The sequence below is a fragment of the Lonchura striata genome, chromosome 3, assembly GCF_046129695.1.
Source record: "Lonchura striata isolate bLonStr1 chromosome 3, bLonStr1.mat, whole genome shotgun sequence".
Taxonomy (NCBI): Eukaryota; Metazoa; Chordata; class Aves; order Passeriformes; family Estrildidae; genus Lonchura; species Lonchura striata.
Genome location: NC_134605.1, coordinates 45274849 through 45295239, shown reverse-complemented (window position 1 = coordinate 45295239; position 20391 = coordinate 45274849). Strand labels below are relative to the sequence as shown.

Here is a 20391-nt window from a genome sequence, read left to right as displayed (position 1 = left end):
AACTGATACTGCATCACAATTGAATAGTGTTCAACAGTTACTGTAGTCTATAAGACAAGCTGGGGAATTGTAGTTACAAGGGGAAGTTGCTTTATCAACAGTACTCAGTTTTTATATAGGGATGAAAAGTTAATAGAACTAAATAAAAGGTTCTTTAATATCAAGTAAATATTAGTCTAGAATTTTGATGTACCTTGTTGCTTTTTGTATATTTTTATTTGAATTTATAAATGTTGAAGAGTAGAGCACCCTCCATCAGAAAGCAAGAATATAATTATTACTGCTCAAGAGGAGAGAAGAGATACATTTTTTTCTCACAGTGAAAGCAAAGCCTAAGAGTTAAAATCTGTAACCAGATTTTCATCTGTTAAGTACCTGCAGATGACTTGACAAAAGCTTACTTTTTATGTGACCAGTTTATCATGTTCTAAGGACCACACCTTAAATGTGTGCAGTGCATTTCATGATTCTAAAGGATGTAGCTGAATGAACTGTTTTATGAACTTGTTTCCAATTGACCTAGTGATAGCAGAGATAGCAAAAAGTCTGGAAACTGGGAGTTGCACAGTTCTGTCAGTAGAGCTGGTTTGATGATTGTCAGCACTTTGACTATTGTCATCTTCTTAGGATGGTATTGCTATTGTTCTGTAGTGTAGTTGCACGAAGTCAGTAGAGAAAGACATTGAACTTGCATGCAATGTTAAATTGCAGCTTTTTTCTGTAAATATCCAATTATGTTTCTCCATGGTAAGCAGTTTCCACTTGAATATCACAGGAGTTGTGTAATTAAATTCTTTAAAATTAGTAAATATTATAAAAAATAGTTTTTGAATGTTAGAAAGATGTTAGAAAAAATAGGTTTTGAATTCTATTGTGTTGAATTTAATTTCATGACACCATGAATTGTCTGCTCAACTACTGATTACTCAAGGTATGCAAGTGTAGAGTAGCTATGGTGAGAGAGCAGCTTTTGTATCTGGCCAATCTGTGAAGTACTTTACTGGATCTGCAGCATTATCTGGGCATAGGTTTGTTCCAAGGGTTGACTACAGGAATATATATCCCATTCTTTCTGACATGTAAATGAATTGCTTATTAATATCCTGAGATAAAAATAAATGTTTTCTTTCCTCACTTCTTACCTGGTGGCAGTATTTGATGATGGTGATGAGAAGACTCTGAGACGCTCTTCCCTGTGTTTAAAAGGAGAAAGACATTTTGCTGAGAGTGAGGTAATTGAAGAGTTTTTATATTGCAACATTTTCTTTAGAAAAATCTAGAAGTGATACTTTTATTACCTCAATTTTTAGTATGTTATGTGTATCATGCTACTAAAAATGGGGGTTATGAAAAGTGCTGTCCACAGGGTCTGGTTTATTCTTTTTTGAAAACAAGAAATAGAGTTAGATTTCACCAAATTGTGTAAGTTAAGAAGCAAAATCAGCATTTTATCTTTTTCATTTTTGTATTAATGATAATTTGTATATTGTAGATCACAGAAAAAACCTGCAATCACACAACTGCTTTGCACTGTATAAAAAAATTACCTGTATTAGTTACGAGAAAAAAATCACAGTATACTTATAACATGAAAAGTAATATAATTTAATTTATAACATAAAAAACTAATGTACATATTTCTGCATAATAAAGTTCTGCTACATTTTTGATGGTCAAACCAAATTTTTTTAGTAATAGTTAATGAAAATTAACTGTTAATACTTAATAGTTCGTAATAGTTAATGAAACATAAATGCTTTTCTTTTCAATGGCCAATTATAAGTTGCTCTTGCTTGTTTATTTAACAACAGCTACCAGTATTTTGAAGCTGGCTCATATCTTAGAGGTGACTTACACATTAAAGTATGCAAACATTTGTAGCACATTCCAAATAATTGGAATTTCAGAATGAGGGTTATTCCTTCATATTATGTGAGACAGTCTGGACGGATGGGCAGATTTATGTGAACATGTTTGTTTATTGGACAGTTACTGAAGATGGGTTTTTTTGTTCTACATAAGTGTGCTGTTACTGCAGTCAGCTGAGTTTGTTTGCATGCTGCATTCTTGTGAAGATTCAGGTATCTTCTAGAATACTAAATCAGGATTAAACATATGTTAAGGTGGGAGCTCAATTAGATGCCTAAATCTATGTTCCAATAGAAATGCTATAATTTTAAAGATTGTGGTATTCCTTCAATTAATTCCTTGTTATTAATGATCAGCACAACTGAAGATTAGATTCCTTGTTCCATAAATAGTATTTTAATACAGTTTCAGGAGTATTACCTTAGAGCGCATGGGTTCAAAATTTTGGTCTACATATATTTCTTTGTGACCTGTTTGGCTAAATGAGAGTAATTTGGATTGTTTTGTCAGATTCAAAGAAACCTTATATTCAGATGACTGGTACTTCTTATTTTTATCATCTTTTTTATCATCTAAGCTTTTGATGTTTTGCCAGAAGTCACTGATTTGCAATTCACTGTCACCAGCTCTGAATGAAACATGTTGTACATTTCTAATAATTACCTTGTGATTGCACAGCTACACAGCGGGGAAAATTGCATCTCAAATTTCTTTTGTAATTAGGCCAGTGCCCCACAGTTGTCTTGTTCTGATATTGCTTCCCAAGTGAGTGGTGCAGAATCTTTTAGGATGTCCACCACACTCAGAAGCAGTCATACATTTATTTTTAGATTTTAAAAAGCCAATTTTATTGTCCCTAAGTGAATTCTCTCTGAGACAGAATACTTCTGAGATGCTTGTCGGTGTTACACATTGAAAAATTCATACATGACAAAGAAGTTGAAGTCAGAGGACTATATTTAATTTGGAAGGCTTTCTGTCTACTTCAAAGAACAATAATAAGTGGCTGTACAAAAAATTACTGTGTACCATGAGCCTTCAAATCTGGAATGGTTATCATTTAAACAGGTAACAGCAGGTTTAAACAGAGAAGAATACTGCATGTCCATGAATTCCTTCTGTTGAAGGATTCTTCCTGAAGAGGGAAAGTTCTTTCTCTCCCTCTCTTTTTGTTTTGAGGCTGATAAAGCATCAATTAGCACCCTCCCAATTATCAATATAGCAGCCTCTTTAAAATTGTTTTATAATCTTTCTCACATAGCAAAGTATAAATTACTTAAAAAAATTAAAACAAGTTGCTGTGTTTGCTGCTGTTGAATGATCTTGCTGTTCATTTCAAAAGGGATCTTTGTTCATTTTTAAGTAGATGATTCAGTATTTAGTCTTAATTTGTATGATAGGCAGAAAAATAATCTGGTAGACATGGGTACACCAGTTGAGGTAGAGGTGGAATATGCCAGGTGAGCAGAATACCTGATACTTATTTCTCTATGTTTTGATGGTTCAAAGGCAGGACTTCTGGGAAGAATTGTTTGCATGTGTTCGACAAAAGTTAATTATTCAGAGGTGCAGAGAAAGTGTTGAAAAAAGCTGCAAAACAAAACACATTCCTTTTTTAAAATCTAAGTGTGGCATATATTATGTGCTTCTGTATTTCTTTCATGAGAAAGTCTCTGTTGGCAAAAATTGCTTCAGTGACAGGTGGTTTGTAGAGTAACTTAAGCCAGATTTTTCTTATGTATATGCATATGTATTTTTTCATTTCAACAGACATTAGATCAGCTTCCACTCACCAATCCTGAACACTTTGGAACTCCTGTTATAGGAAAGAAAACAAACAGGGGAAGGAGATCCAATCATATGTAAGTTAAAACTTTTGATATCTGTGCTGTGTGTAATCAATGCTGAAACTTTCAGAGTGTGTCAAGTTTTATTTGTATGTTCAGCCTCCTCTTATTTAAAAAAACCAGGAGGCTGGATTAAAAATGTTGTTTAGCACTCAGTTTGAAAGTCAGGTTCATGTCTATGGTTGCATGCAAGCATTTCAAGTTTTAATATAATCAATATTTAAAATAATAGCAGGTATAGGCAAGAACTTTTTCTTGGTTAAAAAAAAAAAAAAAAAAAAAAAAAAAAAAAAAAAAAAAAGTTGGCATCCCAAATGGAAATGTGATGTTAAATTATATTGACAAACATCTCTGAAGTGTTGTAAATATGTTGGACTCAGGCTAAAATAATTACAATGCAGCCTTTGTCCAGCTGATAGGAAGTCTTTATGGAAGGTCTCAGAATCCTCTTACAGACTTTTGGTTTCTCTGTAATACAGGATCTCTGAAGGGCTTTTAGAAATATATGAGCAGTATTACCAAATTACATAAAGGGACCACAGTGGGGCATCTGATCCAACCTTTCTGCTCAAGCAGGGCCATCATAGAGCACGTGGCACAGGATTGAGGCCAGGTGGTTCTTGAACATCTCCAGTGAAGGAGACTGCACCTCCTCTCTGGACAATGTCTTCCAGTGCCTGGTCACCTGCACAGTAAAGAAGTTCTTCCTCATATTCAGGTGGAACTTCCTGTGCATTATTGTCTTCCTGCTGCTTCTATTATAGTTTGCAACAAAGCTTGCTGATATGAAAGCAAAGTTCAAAAATTCTTAGGTGCCAAAATTCTTGATAGCTGTGGTCTTGATAAACCAGTGTTACGTAGTCCACTGCCTATTCTTCATTTTTTGTGGGTAGGTTGTGAGGTTTTTGTGGGGGGGAGGGAAGTTTATGTGGGTTTTTTTTTTTTTTTTGCTTGTTTGCTTAAAATTTTTAGGTATAGATGTTTTCATATCTGGGTTTTTGCATTTTCTAGTAGCTTGAAATAAATGTTGTCCTGTATATATAGAGGAGCTATAAATTCACTCAGAAAATTGTTGATTTATTAATTTGTGAGGTAGTGAAAGAAAAAGCTGAAAAAAGTTGGCATTACCACAAAGAATGTAATTGTAGCATCCTTGGTGACTGACTGGGTTGTAAAGGACATTATTATGTCAGAAGCAACATTTTTTGTTAATACTGAGTTAACTGAGTTTAAAGACACTTAATGCCAGTATCTATGCAATTTGAGTTAGGAAGTAGTCTCTCCAATATAGTTCTGGCTTTCTCTTTAGTCTGAGTTTTTTCTCTTCCTACAAGAGATTCTTGAGCCCCAGAAAGCATCTTCCTGTGTGAAAGCATCTTTCTGAAGTAAAAGACTTTAGTATATTTTAAAAGAAACCATTACTTAAAAAAAAAAGTAATGTTAGGGAAAAAAATAAATCAAAACACTGCTAAACCAAAACAATTATCATCACTGGAAATAACATAAAGTTAAGGTAGAGAAAAGGAAATTCTCCTTAAATTGTACATCAGTTGCCTTGTGTTACACAAATGGTAACTGAGTTTTTTGTTAGTGTTGAATTTTGTACTCAAAAGCAGTTATATGAGAAATGGAAAATAGCTTTTGAAGTAATAGTGTTTGTGCTCATGGAAGATGATGCTGTATATTTTCTGAGGATTAAACTTTGAAGTGACTATTTTAAAAAGATACACAGAGAGAATCAAGAGAGGGTTTTCTTCTTTTTTTCTTGGTTGCAAGTAATTTTAGTTTGACTAGTTTGTATATTTAGACTCCTCATATGGTTAAAACCAGGTGCAGCTTTGTACTTGAACAGTCAAAACAATGAGACAGAGCCCTTTTAAATGAAAATACATTTGCACCTTAGCCCATCTACTTACATTCCAGCACTTCGTCAAATGTGAAGTTGGAAGTCATAGAAATGCTTCATTACACAACTTTAAAGAATTGTTTAAGGATAAACAGACTTCCTCTTTGCTGTTCATCTTTGTATCTGATGCTTCTTCTTAATATGTCCTCTCTCAAAATGGCTTCCCAATCTGTGTGGTTGTTAAAGTAAAGCATAGAGAGATTAAGAGGGAAAACCAAAACAGTTTAGCTTAACAGTGGTCCAAAACTACAACTGCAACAGTATTTTTCAGCAGTGTTTATGTAGGGCAGAATGGTTTCACTTTGAATACCCTGACAATGCATTTCTCTTCCTCCCTGTGGGTGCATGGTTGTGTTTTGTTTGGGTTTTACATGTATTAGCAGTATATGTGCATTTCTGAGTTTGTAATGTTTGAATTGTTACTATAATATAATTATAAATACTTTATTAATTTTTATGCCAAAACACCTAACAGACAATTCAAGTCACTGTTATTTATGTCTCTTGGATAATTTGCTTTGGATCTCCTGTAATTGCAATAAGCAAGTTTTGAATAGTTGAGTTTTAAGTCTCTTTCTGTTGTTTAGTCCTGAAGAAGAATCTTCATCCTCTTCCAGCGATGAAGATGAAGATGATAGGAAACAAAGTGATGAATTGCTAGGAAAAGTTGTGTGTGTGGACTGCTTCAGTGTGGATAAAAAGAAAGCTCTGTGGTTTCCAGCCTTGGTAAGACTTTCGTCTTTATTGTAATTTTGTACAGCTTTTATTGTTTTCTAGGCACTGAGAGAGGTGTGGGATTTTTTCATTTTGCTATTTTTTTGTTCAAATTTTAGAATGTATTTTTTCAAATTGGACTGTACAATAACAGTCTAAGGAAATATATCTAGATATGTTTAAAAAAAAGGGATTTCTAACCTGGCCTTAGTTTTTCCAAACAGCCAAAGCTTGTTGACCTAATTCCAGCTCGGCAGTGTCTTCAGAGTTCACTATTGGACTAGAATTTCAGGACTTTTTTCCTAGACTGTTGTATATCAATTTTCCAAATTACTGTGTTTTATCAAGGAAGGAAATATAAAGTACAAAGCGAGGGGAAGTTTAGTGATTATATAGGCATGGTTTTTCAACATCCAATATAAACACATTGATAATAAAATAAAATGGTTTTTTTTCTTGGTCACTATAGTAGGTAGTGGAAAATTGACAATAAATTTACTTTAAAATTACACTGTAGTCTTTTGATACCAGTATTTTTTCCTCTTACTTTATTTTGGCTTAAAGACATTTCTTAAAAAATCAACTTCTAAAAACATATCACAGCTAGTCTAGTGATTGCATGCAGATTGATATATTTGGAAATTAATATATTTCTATATGTGGTACCTTCTAGTACCATGCTTTTTTATTTTTATTTTATTTTTAATATTTGATTAATTTTATATTTAATATTTGTTTAATTTCTCCCTGGCAATGAAAGCTTAACATGTTTATCTAATTTCAGGGAGACTTGTGCTCTGGTTTTGAAACTATGCCATACAGTAACATTTAACTCCTCTTAGCATGTGCAATAGCTCTCAATTGCAGCTTTTTGCTTGTCACCTGCTGTGTCTTGTAATGCAGTCCAGCAGCTTTCCAGTAGGAATTCTTTTGGGGAAGTTTGTGGAAGAGAAAGAGTCACTGAAGTCTTTTTTACAAGGGAGAGGGCAGAATGTACAGCAAGAGATCCCATGTTTACAGCAGATAGGTTTAAGAGATGTTTTCAGTGGTAAACAAGAAAGATCGAGATGTTTCTTTGCTGAAAGCTGTCATCAAAAGGATGCAGTATTACCTGCCTCACAATTCACTCAGAGAAGCGGTCAGTGAAACTGGCTTGAGCAGTTTGTCAGACTGCTGGGTTTGCCGTTCATGTCATGCCCATGACAGCTGCCAGTTTCCATGGTGTGCTCTCTGGGAGGGGTTGGGCTTGCTTGTGAGTCGTGAAGTGCTGCTCAGGACAGCCGTGTTTCAGACTCTAAAGAGGAGCTAAACTTTTGCTTCTGCTCCAAAGATATACTAAAGATACACAATTATTTCCTTGGCTTTGTTTTAAAGATTGGAATAGCTTCTTATTCATTGAAAGCTTCCTGCAACAAATGAAAAGCAGTAGGGGGATAAAGTTTGAGTGTGAAGCTTGTTAACTCTGAAATAGCTTATCCTAGATTAACTCTTGCTTTAGTAATCAGGTTTATAGCTCTACAAACAAACATCATACTGCATTTAACCAGAAAAGCTGTGCCAAAGGATAAATTTATACTTCAAATGGGTGCCTTTTTTGGTTTGGCTTGGCTTGCCTCTTGATTTTTTTACCTTGTAAGCAGGTTACCTCTACTGTATCAACAAAGTAATCTTATCTTATTACTGATAAATTTTGCATTAACTTTGTATTATGGTAATTTCATGAATAATGTAATGAAAATTCAGATTTAATATGCGTAAGAATGTGCATCTCAGCATTATTTCTTATTAATGGTATTACGTACAGATACTTTGTGTATAAGCACAGAGGACATTGTGCAAGTTTATGATGTGAAAACAAGTTCAGGGATTAATCTAAACCTTTAAAGCAAATAACAATTAAAATTAGTAGTGGAAACCAGGTACTTCAGAGATCACGCCTATAACCAAATAGATTATCACTTACAAATGTAGAACTGTAGAATTCTAAATTTGGTAAAAAATTACTCTGAGGTCTCAGTGATTGAATGCATTGTTTTGTTCCTGTATACATGTCTGGGTTAGTGGGGTTTTTGTTTGTTCATTATTTTTTTTAGTTCTTTGGGCAAGGGCAGGGTACAGTGACTAACTAGAATCGTAAAAGGGTCTGACAGTTGCTCCTTATGTCAAAGAGTGTGATTCAGTAAGCCTTATAGCATTGCTTAGTTTTTATTTGTACTTAAAGGCTTTTGAAAAGTGCAGTGAGGAAATCCGCCTGTAGCATTTTCAGAAAATTGAGTTTACATAGGATCATCTCTTTCATCCTCCTATAATTCCAGTGGAGTTTGTTTTGCAATAAAATTGAGAAAACTTGGTTCAGGCAAAATTGTGGTGATGTAGCTTGATGTAAAGGCACTAGATGAGGTTATGGTAAGCTGTTTTCCAGCCTCTGAATGAATTTCTGATTACTAAGATCTTGATGCTTCTAGAAAACCAGTAGCTAAAGCCTGAAGAGCTTTCTTCATCTTTACAGAGCTAGGAGTTTGCACTTGTCTGTTTAAAATAGAGGATGATAATAATTGATTTTTACCCTGACATTACAAGCTGTATCTTGGGTGTAATTCCTGTTAGAAAGTTGTAGTTTCCTAAAGTAACTTTTTTGTAGACTGTTAAATGCATTGGATTTTGAAACTTGGTCTATTAAATTTTATTTGTCTTGAGAACCATATTTATCCTATGCTTTGTGATATGTAAGTCTATTTCTAAATCACTTGGAACTTTGGACTTTAGCTCCTAAAATGCTGCATAGGCAATGACCTATGTAAGGAGAGGGAAAAAACCCCAACTTTTGCAACTTAGTATCTTTGTGTTTTGTGGAAAATTAGGACTGAAAGACAAAAGTTGGTATAAGAGAGTAGAGGTATTTGCCTAGGCTAACTTAGGGCTACAGTCATTTGCTGCTCCTTGAGGTTTTCCTAACTTTCAGGGAACTGTGCACATTGTGAGACATCAGATAAGTGATGGAGAGGGGTTGCTCTTCTGTTTTGTATCTCTGGCAATTCAATATATAAATATTTATTTAGATATCTTTAATTTAAATTCTTGATGATTTTTGATTAGTGACTTGTATCCTAGTTTAACAAAACTTAAATAGCTTTAAAAATTGCAACAAATAATATGTTGTCTCAGTGCTAGACTTGATTAGTCTGCCCCTTGAGTTAAAGAACCTATCATAATACTTGAGGTGCTCTTCTCTCCTAGGCAGATTACTTGTAAGTCTTCCCTCATAAAATTGTGTTTCACAAATCCTGTTAGCTTTTGGTTTTGACACTGTGTGTGATCACATCTTGGCCATTTCCAGAAGTTTTCAGAAGTCTCCAAGTTAGGTGGCAGCACTTGGTGGAATATCTGTCCTTTTAGGATGAGGAGCAGAATAAGCTGTAGAGGCATGACTGATTGTCATTTTGTCAGAATGCTGTTCTTGTATTTCTGGCAGCAGCCATTGGTTTCCCTCTAGGAACGAGCATGACCTCATGCATTCAGTAATTTCAGGTCATCTCTCCTGTGGTTTGGGGGATCTCGCTCTCATCTCAGGGTTGCCAGTAAGAAATGAGCACAAAAGCTTTTAGAGGAGCACTGCTATTTACTATTACCCTCTTGTTTTAGCTTTTTCCCTCTAAACTTTGTGATTGTAATATCTTTGCAGGTGGTTTGTCCAGATTGTAGTGATGATATTGCAGTGAAAAAAGACAATATTCTTGTTCGCTCATTCAAGGATGGCAAATTGTGAGTAAGAATGTTGAGTTTGATAATTGAACAAAATTTATACTTCTAGTGAAATGTAGTATGAGATGTGTTGGGTAAAGTATTAATCACATCTGTAAGCTCAGTAAGTTCCTGCCAAGATTCTTATAATGTTTAAAAAACAGTTAACAGCCTACATGGTGATGAAATTAGTCTTGAACTTTGTCATTATTAGTAATAGGATGCATAAATCTATCTGTCTTAGTTTTAATTTCATTGTTAAAACTGTGGCAAACACAGCAGGATTACGTGACTTTAAGAATGGCCTGAAACTCTTTCCTGCTGTGGTTGGAAAAGAGCAGTGCTTTTCAGGGATGTGGCTGTAAGCTTATCCAGCTACAGAAGTGTCGGTGGGGACATGTGCATGCCTGCACGTACACCACATGCACACACAGAAATCCTCTTTCTTGTTTGAAGGTAGTAAGGCATATGTTTATCTCAGCCTAGACTGCAACTGCATCTGATCATGTTCCTTGCAAAGAGCTGCAGTGCTACTTGAAGTAGGAAAAAGGATAGAGAAACATAGAAAACCAGTCTGGTATTTGCAACAAAATAAAGAACTTTGTGTTCTTAAACTAACAACAATAGAATTCTTTTTCTAATTTTAGTTTTTATTTTAAAAGTTGCAACTATCTATTGTGCTTGGTTCAGTTCAACACAATGTTTTGCAAGAAGGATATTTAAATATTTAACAGTTTTGTGGTGGTTTAATTACTTACTAAGTCTAGGGTATTGCTTTACCATTTGATAGTTTTAAAGCATCAGTGCACATCACCCAAGGAACACACATAAGAGGTGTGCACGCAAGCACTTACCCACCCCCCAATCCTCCAGAGCTGCAATTCAGATTTGCTTTCTTGGTTGTAGACAAAGTAGAAATCAGAAAATGCTTTGTTCTTTCTATTTGAAAATCTTTAATTTCATATTGACAATTTACACTAATATTCATTTATGTCTTAAGCAAGGTAAGGTTCTAAATTAATGTCAAATTAATATGAGGGTTTAAAGTATTACATATATGGGAGATTCCAGAAACTACCTGTTTGTGGAAGTAGCATGCTTTATTATGCAGTGAATGCATATAGTTTAGTAAATTTAATGTAAAAGTTTTGGTTTTAATCCACTGACTAATACTGTACCAGATTAACACTGTAGAATTGTCAAGATATACTTCGTATGCTTCTTATGTATGTTTAGTAAGTGTGTTATAATCTTAATGGGAGCTTTGTATTGTATAGTTAGTTTACCTTTAATTTTATTTTTTTGTAACACTTTGTAAATTCTCCAGTGTTTCTGTGCCAAGAAAAGATGTCCGGGAAATCACTGAAACTTCACCAAAGCCTGACGCTTTATTAAAACAAGGTAAAAATAACTTTCTGTGAGAAACACTTGTATGTATTTGCTTAGTTACATGAATTGCACTAAATCTATGGCAGATTGATTAATGTCTTAAAGATCCAAAAATACAGGATCTTTTGTTAGAGAATAATATATTGAAGGAGAATGCTTGTGGAAAGTTAGAAGAACTACTTTTTTTTAAACAAATAAAACCTAACTAAACAAAACCCCCAAAAACAACACCCCACCTGCTCTGCACTGGCATTAAGTGTAGACACACCAAACATGCACACATTGGTTCTATACATTATATTTTTCCTTTTGCTTTAGAACTTTAGAGTTATTCTCACAGTAGTGTCCCTAATAGTTGTAAGTTGCCTTTATGACCTTTGAAAATCTGGAATTGTGTGTGCATTTGAAAGTTTAAGCTTGTGTGATGAAACTCTTAGAGTTAGCTTGTGATTTTTTCTTCCTCTTTTTTTGATATGTATAAACTGCAGTGTAAATCTGTTGGATAGGGGTTTCCTCAGTTAAATTTTCATATATGCCCTATGCAGAAGATCCTTGTTTGTGTCTGTAGACACTAACATGGTAAAAATACTAATAATATCTCTGAGTGCCTTGATGTGCAGAGAACACTAGGCCAGTTTGACTGGGTAAGACAAATAAGGATGGACAACATGGAGTGGTTGTTGAGAATCTTTGAATTTGGAGAGGAATTGTTACTTAGCAGCCTTTGCTTCTTCTCCTCTTCCCCATTTCCCCTGACTGCTGTTTTTTTAAATTGAAGTATTTGTGCAAACTGATACTTCCTGGAGTGCTAACAAAGGCTGTTCTTTTACAGCTTTTGACCAAGCACTTGAATTCCGTAAAAACAGAACTGTTCCTAGTAACTGGAAAACAGAATTGAAAGAAGACAGCTCCAGCAGCGAAGCTGAAGAAGAAGAAGAGGATGAAAAAGAAAAAGAGGATAACAGCAGTGAGGAAGAGGCAAGTGAAGTTAGTAAAGGGCATAGATACACAGCTGATAAAAATTAGCAGGGACATACATATTTAAGTAGGCCTTTTTAACATTAGATAACATGTAACATGTTAACATAGGCAACACTGTTAACATAGGCATTATTGAATAACTTGCTCTTTTCCTGGGCTCCTGAGAGACTGCTCCACTTGAAGCTATCTCTCTGGCTAACCTGTGTAATGAAGCAGAACTTTCAATCAAGATGTTACACCCCCATGCACTCCACTTCCTCCTTTCTTCTCTTTTTTGTTCTGCAAGTATGCAGTCCCCACCTCATGCTCGATTTTCTAATCATCTGTTTTTTAGTCTCCCAGAAAAAAAATTAAGACAAGAAAAGAAGAGTATTAGTGGAAAGAACAACATTTCACAACTGGCTGAGAGGCTTTTGAGCCTTTTACTTCTCTGTACCTTCCTGTGGTACTCTAAATCTGTATCTGCCATAATCACTCTTTTCTCTCACTAGGGTTTGAGAGCTGTTCTCTTGGTTTTCAAGCAAGTACCAGTAGTGCAGCAGACTTCATTTCCTATTAGTAGGGGAATTGTGAAGAAGAAACTGAACTGGTTTGGGTCTTAAATGGTTGTTAGAATCCTTCTTTCAGTCCATCCTCTTTGGATATTGTGGCTCTGGCATACCAGAAGATAGTATTTCATTTTTCAGTCATTCATTTCTTTGAAACTAATTGGGAGACTGCAAAAGTGTGAAGTTATGACTTTGCCACCTCTCCATGCTGGTAATTTCTTTCTGCCTCCTGTTTAACCTCTCAGAAGATTATCCAGCTCTGATCAAAAGTTTGCAAGGGGCAGGAAGTGCTCTGCTTAGTATTTTGAGAAGCAAGGAATAGTTCCTTGGGCTCAGTACAATTTCTGGACTTTGTCAGCAGGTTCATGTCCAGCCATAACATAATGCATGCAGATAAGTTTGTGTGTATGCTGAATGACACATCGTCTTTATATAGTGATCATTCCTGCACTACTTTTAGGTGAAAAATACAGAGTTTTTAGCTACAGCATTTGTAAATATTTTACCTTGTACTCCTTCAACACCTTCTTCTGAGCTCCTCTTAGTTGTATGTGACATTGTTTGAGCTAATCTTTCCATGTGCTGGACATAAAGATTTCATCTTGGACAAATATTTTGGAATTTACTGTATCACCTCTTGTGATAATATCTTTTCCCATAAACAGTAATTTCAACCATTTGTTGAACTAGGAAGTTTCTAAAACAGAAGCAATTTTTTTTTTTCCTCTTCTTTTTTCTTCTTCACTCTCCTTGGTGGTCAGTGGCATGTGTGTCTTCTCTCCACCCATATTTGAGCAGTTTCTCCAGCTTCTTCTCTTGTTATTTTGTGTCTATAACCTCCTGGTTATCAAGCAGCATCTCTTCCCAAATAGGACCTGTGGGCTTGCTCCTGGGACTTTATCCACCTGCAGGTTGTTTTACTGCTTCCCAGGACATGATTGCCTCCCTCAGGCCATCCATGCAGTCCTACTACCTGTAAACCAGAACAAAGCAAACAGAAAACCCAAGCTCTTAAAGATGTCACCACGGGCTTCAGAAATATGTATGTCTATCCTACATATATGTACACCCCATTCTGTAGATATATACATAGATGCTCTTCTATATTTCATATCTATAGACATCCTTCCATCCTGTGTAGATAGGAGTTGACATGCAAAGCCGCTGTACTTATTTTCTGAGAAGAGTAGTTGCCTTGTTTTTTGGTTTTTTTTCCCTTAATGGAAGAGACTGGAAAATGGCATTCCTTTAGTTTTTGAAATCTGACACTAGGTAAAAAGGCTATCAAAGACCCTCTCTTCCAGTGCTGTGCTATAGTACTGTGTGAATTTGTATTGCAAAAAACATGTTGTTTTCCTGGATTTTATTATCCTATGTAGAAGCCACTTTATTTTAACTTGTAGCATAGACAGATACATTAGGGACTGCAGAATGACCAGCTAGCACTCTGTTTGTGTAACTTGAAAATAAGCAAATGTCAGTGTGACATGCCTGCTTCAAAGCATTATCTAGGAAACCTTGTTGTCTGACTGGATTCAGAGAATATTAACGGATACTGTTAGTACAGTATAATACATACTGATTCTATAGAGATTCATAGAAAGTGCAAATGCTTTTCAGAGGTGTGCAGGGTCCTAAGCTTTCCATGTTAGCACACTTTCTTAGATAGTTAGTTTGTTCTCTACTGGAAAAATTAATAAGGAATATTCATTCACTTGCCCTTCTGGCACCTCTGTGATTTATCACATTAGAGATATAGGAGCACCCTTCAGGCATTGGACTCTATAGCAGGAAAGGAGTATTTTATTCAGCCTCTTCATCACCTTTACCTTATTTCCCCCTGTATTTAAAAACAATACATTCCTTCCTCAGAACAGTGTAGGGTTTCCTGAGGGTTTTGTTCAGTGACATCTGTCACCCCTCCCCTAAATGTTCTGTGAGACTAATGTCTTATGGCAAATTTTTTCTTGTTGGTGAGGAATATGAGAAACCCAGGTAGCTGCTCATAATCTGTTTTCCATGATCCAGCAGATGCTGGTAGAAGTCCTTTCCAAGTACCTGCTGTGAGAGATGGAAGAAAAAAAAGAATATGCAGTTTTGGAGTTTTATTCCACCCAAGTAATTTGTTCTCCATGGCCTGTGGAATATGAATGTTCTTAACAAGGCTCTAATCTGTACTGCATGCAGAGCTGCAGCACCACCTTGTACTTGTTAGAGAAGAATTGGGCTAGATGTGCCAATTTGTAGTGCCTTGCCCTGTGAAAAGGATCTCTAGGATATTGCAGTTCTCTACCCAGCCTGTCCTTGCCCATCAAAGCTGCTGCTCTGAGCTCTGCTGCTAACACTAGGTGTCAAATGCTCATCATGTAATGCCCCTCACAGAGACTTTCCTCTTGCATTGCCTTTGCAAGATTGGAGTATTTTCATTGCCTTTCTGCTGAAATGATACCTGAAGAGCAACTGTTTCAGCATATTGTGAATACTGGTTTTTAATTTTTTTGCCTGTTTGCTCTGGTTATCCAAGAGCATTTAATGGGTAAGAAGAAGTACAGAATAAGAAAAAACCCTACTCTTTGATAATAGTTACAACCTTTCCTGACCTTGTTTTCAGCTGCACATCTCTGTATGAAATAAATTCAGTAGGTGTTGGAGTGTTTGGGGTTTGTTTGTGTATGTTTTTTTTCCCCAGTTCTGTTTAGTAATGATACTCTGTTTCTGTTGTTTTCTCAACTGTCTTAGTATGACTTTAAAGACTGTATGCATTTTCCCCTTGTTTCAGGGTAGGTGAAACTTTAATATTTAGTACAAGGAGACTGTTGAAGAATGGAAATTATAAACATGGAATGCAAATACACCAAAGAAAAATAATTTAGTTTAGATTATTGAATAACTAATTATTTTTGGAAACTCTATGGATAGTATTAAAAATTAATCAACACATGTTTGGTGTATTGTTTTGCAGTATCTCAGTCATCAGAATTTCTTCAGAATTTGATCTATTAATATCTTATTGCTACTAGTTTTTGCAAGACCCATTCCAGAAGAAATTATGAGGTGTTAGAAAGTAAGCCGTAGTGCTTTGTTATGAAACTCCACTGTTTATTAATCTAAGTAAATCTAATACAAAGGTTTATTAGTGCAATGAACTGAATTTCCCAAATATCCATTGTTATTTCAGTTCTGGGATTGATCCTGCTCAGCACGTGCTCAGCTGGTGCCCCATGGCAGTTCGCATGCAGTGCCATTGGCCGCGGTTTGCCAGTGCAGTGGATTAGAACTCCTAAGAAAGTGAAAGCACCATTTGCTCTTTGACTTCATCTCTGAAAGTGACGTAGTCTGTCCAGGAACCAAGGAGTCACTTAACTGCAATAGAAATAGAGCTGAAATTTCTGATATAAACCCTTGATCTTAATAGGACTGTCTCCCAGATTTTCTGCATAGATGGATGAAATTGAGAACACATCTTGATCTATGGTATCACTTATGATACTTCAGTGATCAGTCAAAAATCCAATTTTGATGTATGTTTACAGTCAATGTTTTATATATCTTGAAACACTGTAGTTTATAAAACTTGGTTTCATGTGACATAGCACGGAGAGCATGTATCTCTTTGTGCCATATCCTGTTGCTGACTAGAGTAAAACAAACTTAAACATTTAAACCTAAATTATCACTGCCTTATGTTTCTTAACAAAGGACTGTAACTCCAAATGGTGATAGTTTTCTTGCGTGCGTTGCTTTAAACAGGAGGAAATAGAGCCGTTTCCTGAAGAACGAGAGAACTTTCTTCAGCAGTTGTACAAGTTCATGGAAGACAGAGGTAAGCATTTTAGTTAGCAGTAATTTGAAAAACTGAGCCTGTAAACTAGTAGTGCTTTGCAATACGATTTTGGAAACAAGGAAACTGTACTCAGTTTCTGCCTTCCCTACTGTTTGGAATATGAGTCTGTCACTTGACTCATCTCCTAAAATGCAGTCCCATATTTCTGCTTTCAGAAATAAGTGGATGTATATAAATATCTGTTCTATTATGTTTTGCATATGTTGTACTATGTTTGCTATAGTGTGTATAAACAAACATTTAATACTCTCAGTCATATTAATTTATATTCTCAGCTTAATAACTTTAAAATACTGACACACACACCTTTTAGGTCATGGAAAAATGCACTTACTTTGTGCTAATTTTTTCTTTTGTGAATCCTGGTAGCTTAAGTGCATGAACACTATCCGTAGATTGAGATGTTCTTGAAAGCCATAACCATTCATTATGTTAAATCTTTACCAGGTTTTTATATATTGCAAAAAAAGGCAGGAGTGAGGGTATCTGTATTTAAATTACTATTATAACTGGTTAAATTAGTATCTTCTTTAATGCCATATGAAATGAGTTCAACTCAACAAGAGATGACAATGTGAGAGCTACTGCTAGTACAATAGCATAGGAAGTTTTCGCTCTTGAAGCATTGTGGGATTGCTCCTGGTGAAGGTTGGTTTGGGTTTTTTTATGTCAGTAAAATGACTATTGTATTTTTAGATGTTATTATTTCAGTGGGTGAAATAAAAGTATGTACAATAGAGCTAAGAAGAAAATTTGCATCATTTCTGCATGTTCAGTAATGTATGGGAGAATGTATATATATGCATTAAATAACATGACCTATTTTCTCCCTAGTCCAGTAAGACTCTAGAGTTTTAGTTCCGTGAAAAGAAAGTATGCAGGAGGTGGGGTTTAAAATACTGTATTTAATAATAGTGCATATGGCACGAATTTCATGTTATTCTGAAAAAAAAAAAACTTCAAAACACCCTAACAGCTGTCTTTGTTACCCAGGGACTCCTATTAACAAACGACCTGTCTTAGGATATAGAAATTTGAATCTCTTCAAATTATTCAGACTTGTACACAAGCTTGGAGGATTTGATAACGTGAGTATTAGTATGATGAGTACTCCAGAACCATAAAACCTGAGGATGCTGTTTATTATTGTTAAATAATTTGTTTCTCTGTGAAGTACTGATAAATAACACAGGACCATTGGATGTATTGCAGTTTTTCTATTATGGCTGCATAAGACTCCTTGTTGCTCTAAAAACCATGCTTTAACATCAACCAGAACTAGTTAAAAGCTAAACAAATTACACATCTATTCAGCCTGTTTAATTATTACTGCATAAAATCAGCCAGCATGTGTGTGTTTGTAATACTTTAGGAAATGTTTGTCTGATAAAGCTGTTACCTTCGCGTGAAAGGAGTCACTGCTCAGTAAAATCTCAAAGGCGACCAGTTTAGTGGCTTGATGTGAGGCCCTTAATTTCTATTTATTCTGGGCAGTGTAAAGAAGAATTTGCTGATGGGGTTAGTGAAGCTGGTCTTGGGAGGAGTAATTGAAATACATAGAATTCATGGCCAAGCAGATTCTGTTTGTGCATGAACTTCCAATGAATGTAGCCTGACAGCTGAGGAGGTCTGTGTGTGCAGTGATGCCTTTCTGACAGACAGGACAGGATGTGGTATGTGGGTATTGCAGTACATCTGCTTTACCTTCACAGATGGTTAGAAATGGGCACATCACAGAATTTGTCATCATAGGGCACATTTAGGACATAATGAAAGACTGGTAGGCACTGTGTCTGGTGCAGTACTACCAGGGCTGAGTATGTTAATGCTTTGACTTACTTTTTTCTTTCCAATTTAATGAAAATTCTAGCTCTGATAGTTAAGAATTACTTTAAATATAAAATAAAAAGAAAAAATGATGTACTGATTTTTCTGATAGCTATATTTTCTTTCCTCTGTTTTATTGCCACCTGGAGAGGAAAGCCTGCTGTGGCTTGTTGCATTGCAGAAATGCTAAATTGCTTAAAGTGATTACATTAGACTACAGTTTGCATTACAGTGAAATACTGTGCGTGTGATAAATAGCAGTTTTATAGATCAGAGGAAATTACTTACATTTATTTTCTGAAGCAGTAAACTTTGTCAATTTAGTTTTTTTGTGAGTGAATTAATTCAAAAACAATGACTTTGTTGTCTTTAACAGATTGAAAGTGGAGCAGTGTGGAAGCAAGTTTATCAAGATCTTGGAATCCCTGTATTAAATTCAGCTGCAGGATATAATGTTAAATGTGCATATAGAAAGTAAGTAATGAAGCCATGAAGTTTATGCTAAAGTTACAGTGAACTGAAGTGATCCTATGCTAGGGGTAATATACATAAAATCCATAACTCGTTGGTTATAATGCAATTTTTAAGGCTCTAAACCTACTGCCCACGTTTAGCATCTCTAGGTTGGATTTTCCTTCTTTAGTCAAACTTGCTTATCACAAACAATTTTTTCTTTTAGATATCTCTATGGTTTTGAAGAGTATTGTACATCAGCTAACATTGAATTTCAAATGGCATTGCCAGAGAAAGTGACGAACAAGCCTTGTAAAGACTGTGAAAAAGACAAAGAATTGAAAATGCGTGAAGAACCAGAGCCGGATGCAAAGGAAATAAAAGTGGACAAGGACGAGCGCAAGCAGGAAGAAGTAGCAGTAGTACAACAAGAAGAAAAAAAGTCAGCCGAGAATGATAATGAAAGTAAAGAAAATGATAAGCCCTCTGTTCTGGTAATATATTTTAAAGTTCATCTTATATCTTGCTTATAAAGTCTGTTGGTGTCTTAATAACCATGATTAATATAAAGATTGAAATTTCTATGATGGATTTAAAATAAGACAAAAACTCACTGTGAACCTAATTCAGAACAGGACATTTGAACTGTATTTACCCTAGATGCCTGTTTTAGTGGGTCATGGTGTCAAAATGTCTGACTTGTTAGAAAACAGCTCCAACATTCCACTTGTTTGAGGGTCTCCAGGTGAAATGGAGACTGATTAGTGTCCAACTTTATCCTTATCTGGGTAATGCATGCTAACAACTAATGCTATTGCTGATATTTTCATTATGCATTTAGCTATGCTTGTAAGCCTTCCTAAATACTGCTGTTATTTGTGTGTTCCAGTGAAACCAGTGAAGCTGGGACATATTATGTACAAATGTTCTCATGTAGTTTAGTGGTCCAGAGAAACAAATGTTTATAGCTTTTAAAAATCCACTGTTGACTCAATGGCTTTAGCAAAGAAAGTTCAGGGCCATAAACTGACGTGCTGCACTGTACAGGCCTTGGAGTTTACTGTGGAAGCAGTGTGGCTCCTCAAGTCACTGTGCAACACAGCTGTAATAAGTGGCAGCCAGACCTGGTCTTTTTGCTAGGGAGGCATTCTCTGGGAGGAAGACCAGATGGGCCAATACTGGTATTTCTGCATCCCAAGTGGAAGTATACTTTGTGAAGTGTTTGTCTTGGGGATTGCTTTGCAGTCCAGGCCTAAGAGCTGCATGTCTATA

The 20391-nt window shown here is 35.5% G+C and overlaps 1 protein-coding gene across 2 annotated transcripts in view; it reads left to right on the top strand.

The window, feature by feature from the left end:
* ARID4B (AT-rich interaction domain 4B) overlaps nucleotides 1-20391 on the top strand; it is an 86710-nt gene that overhangs the window by 38286 nt on the left and 28033 nt on the right. For both annotated transcript variants that reach the window (XM_021527102.3, XM_021527101.3), the window contains exons 6-15: nucleotides 1153-1232; nucleotides 3640-3731; nucleotides 6210-6348; nucleotides 10019-10098; nucleotides 11405-11478; nucleotides 12299-12444; nucleotides 16746-16818; nucleotides 17833-17927; nucleotides 19043-19140; nucleotides 19346-19613. In XM_021527102.3, coding sequence (XP_021382777.2) covers nucleotides 1153-1232; nucleotides 3640-3731; nucleotides 6210-6348; nucleotides 10019-10098; nucleotides 11405-11478; nucleotides 12299-12444; nucleotides 16746-16818; nucleotides 17833-17927; nucleotides 19043-19140; nucleotides 19346-19613 — 1145 coding nt within the window. The remainder of the gene's footprint in view (nucleotides 1-1152; nucleotides 1233-3639; nucleotides 3732-6209; nucleotides 6349-10018; nucleotides 10099-11404; nucleotides 11479-12298; nucleotides 12445-16745; nucleotides 16819-17832; nucleotides 17928-19042; nucleotides 19141-19345; nucleotides 19614-20391) is intronic.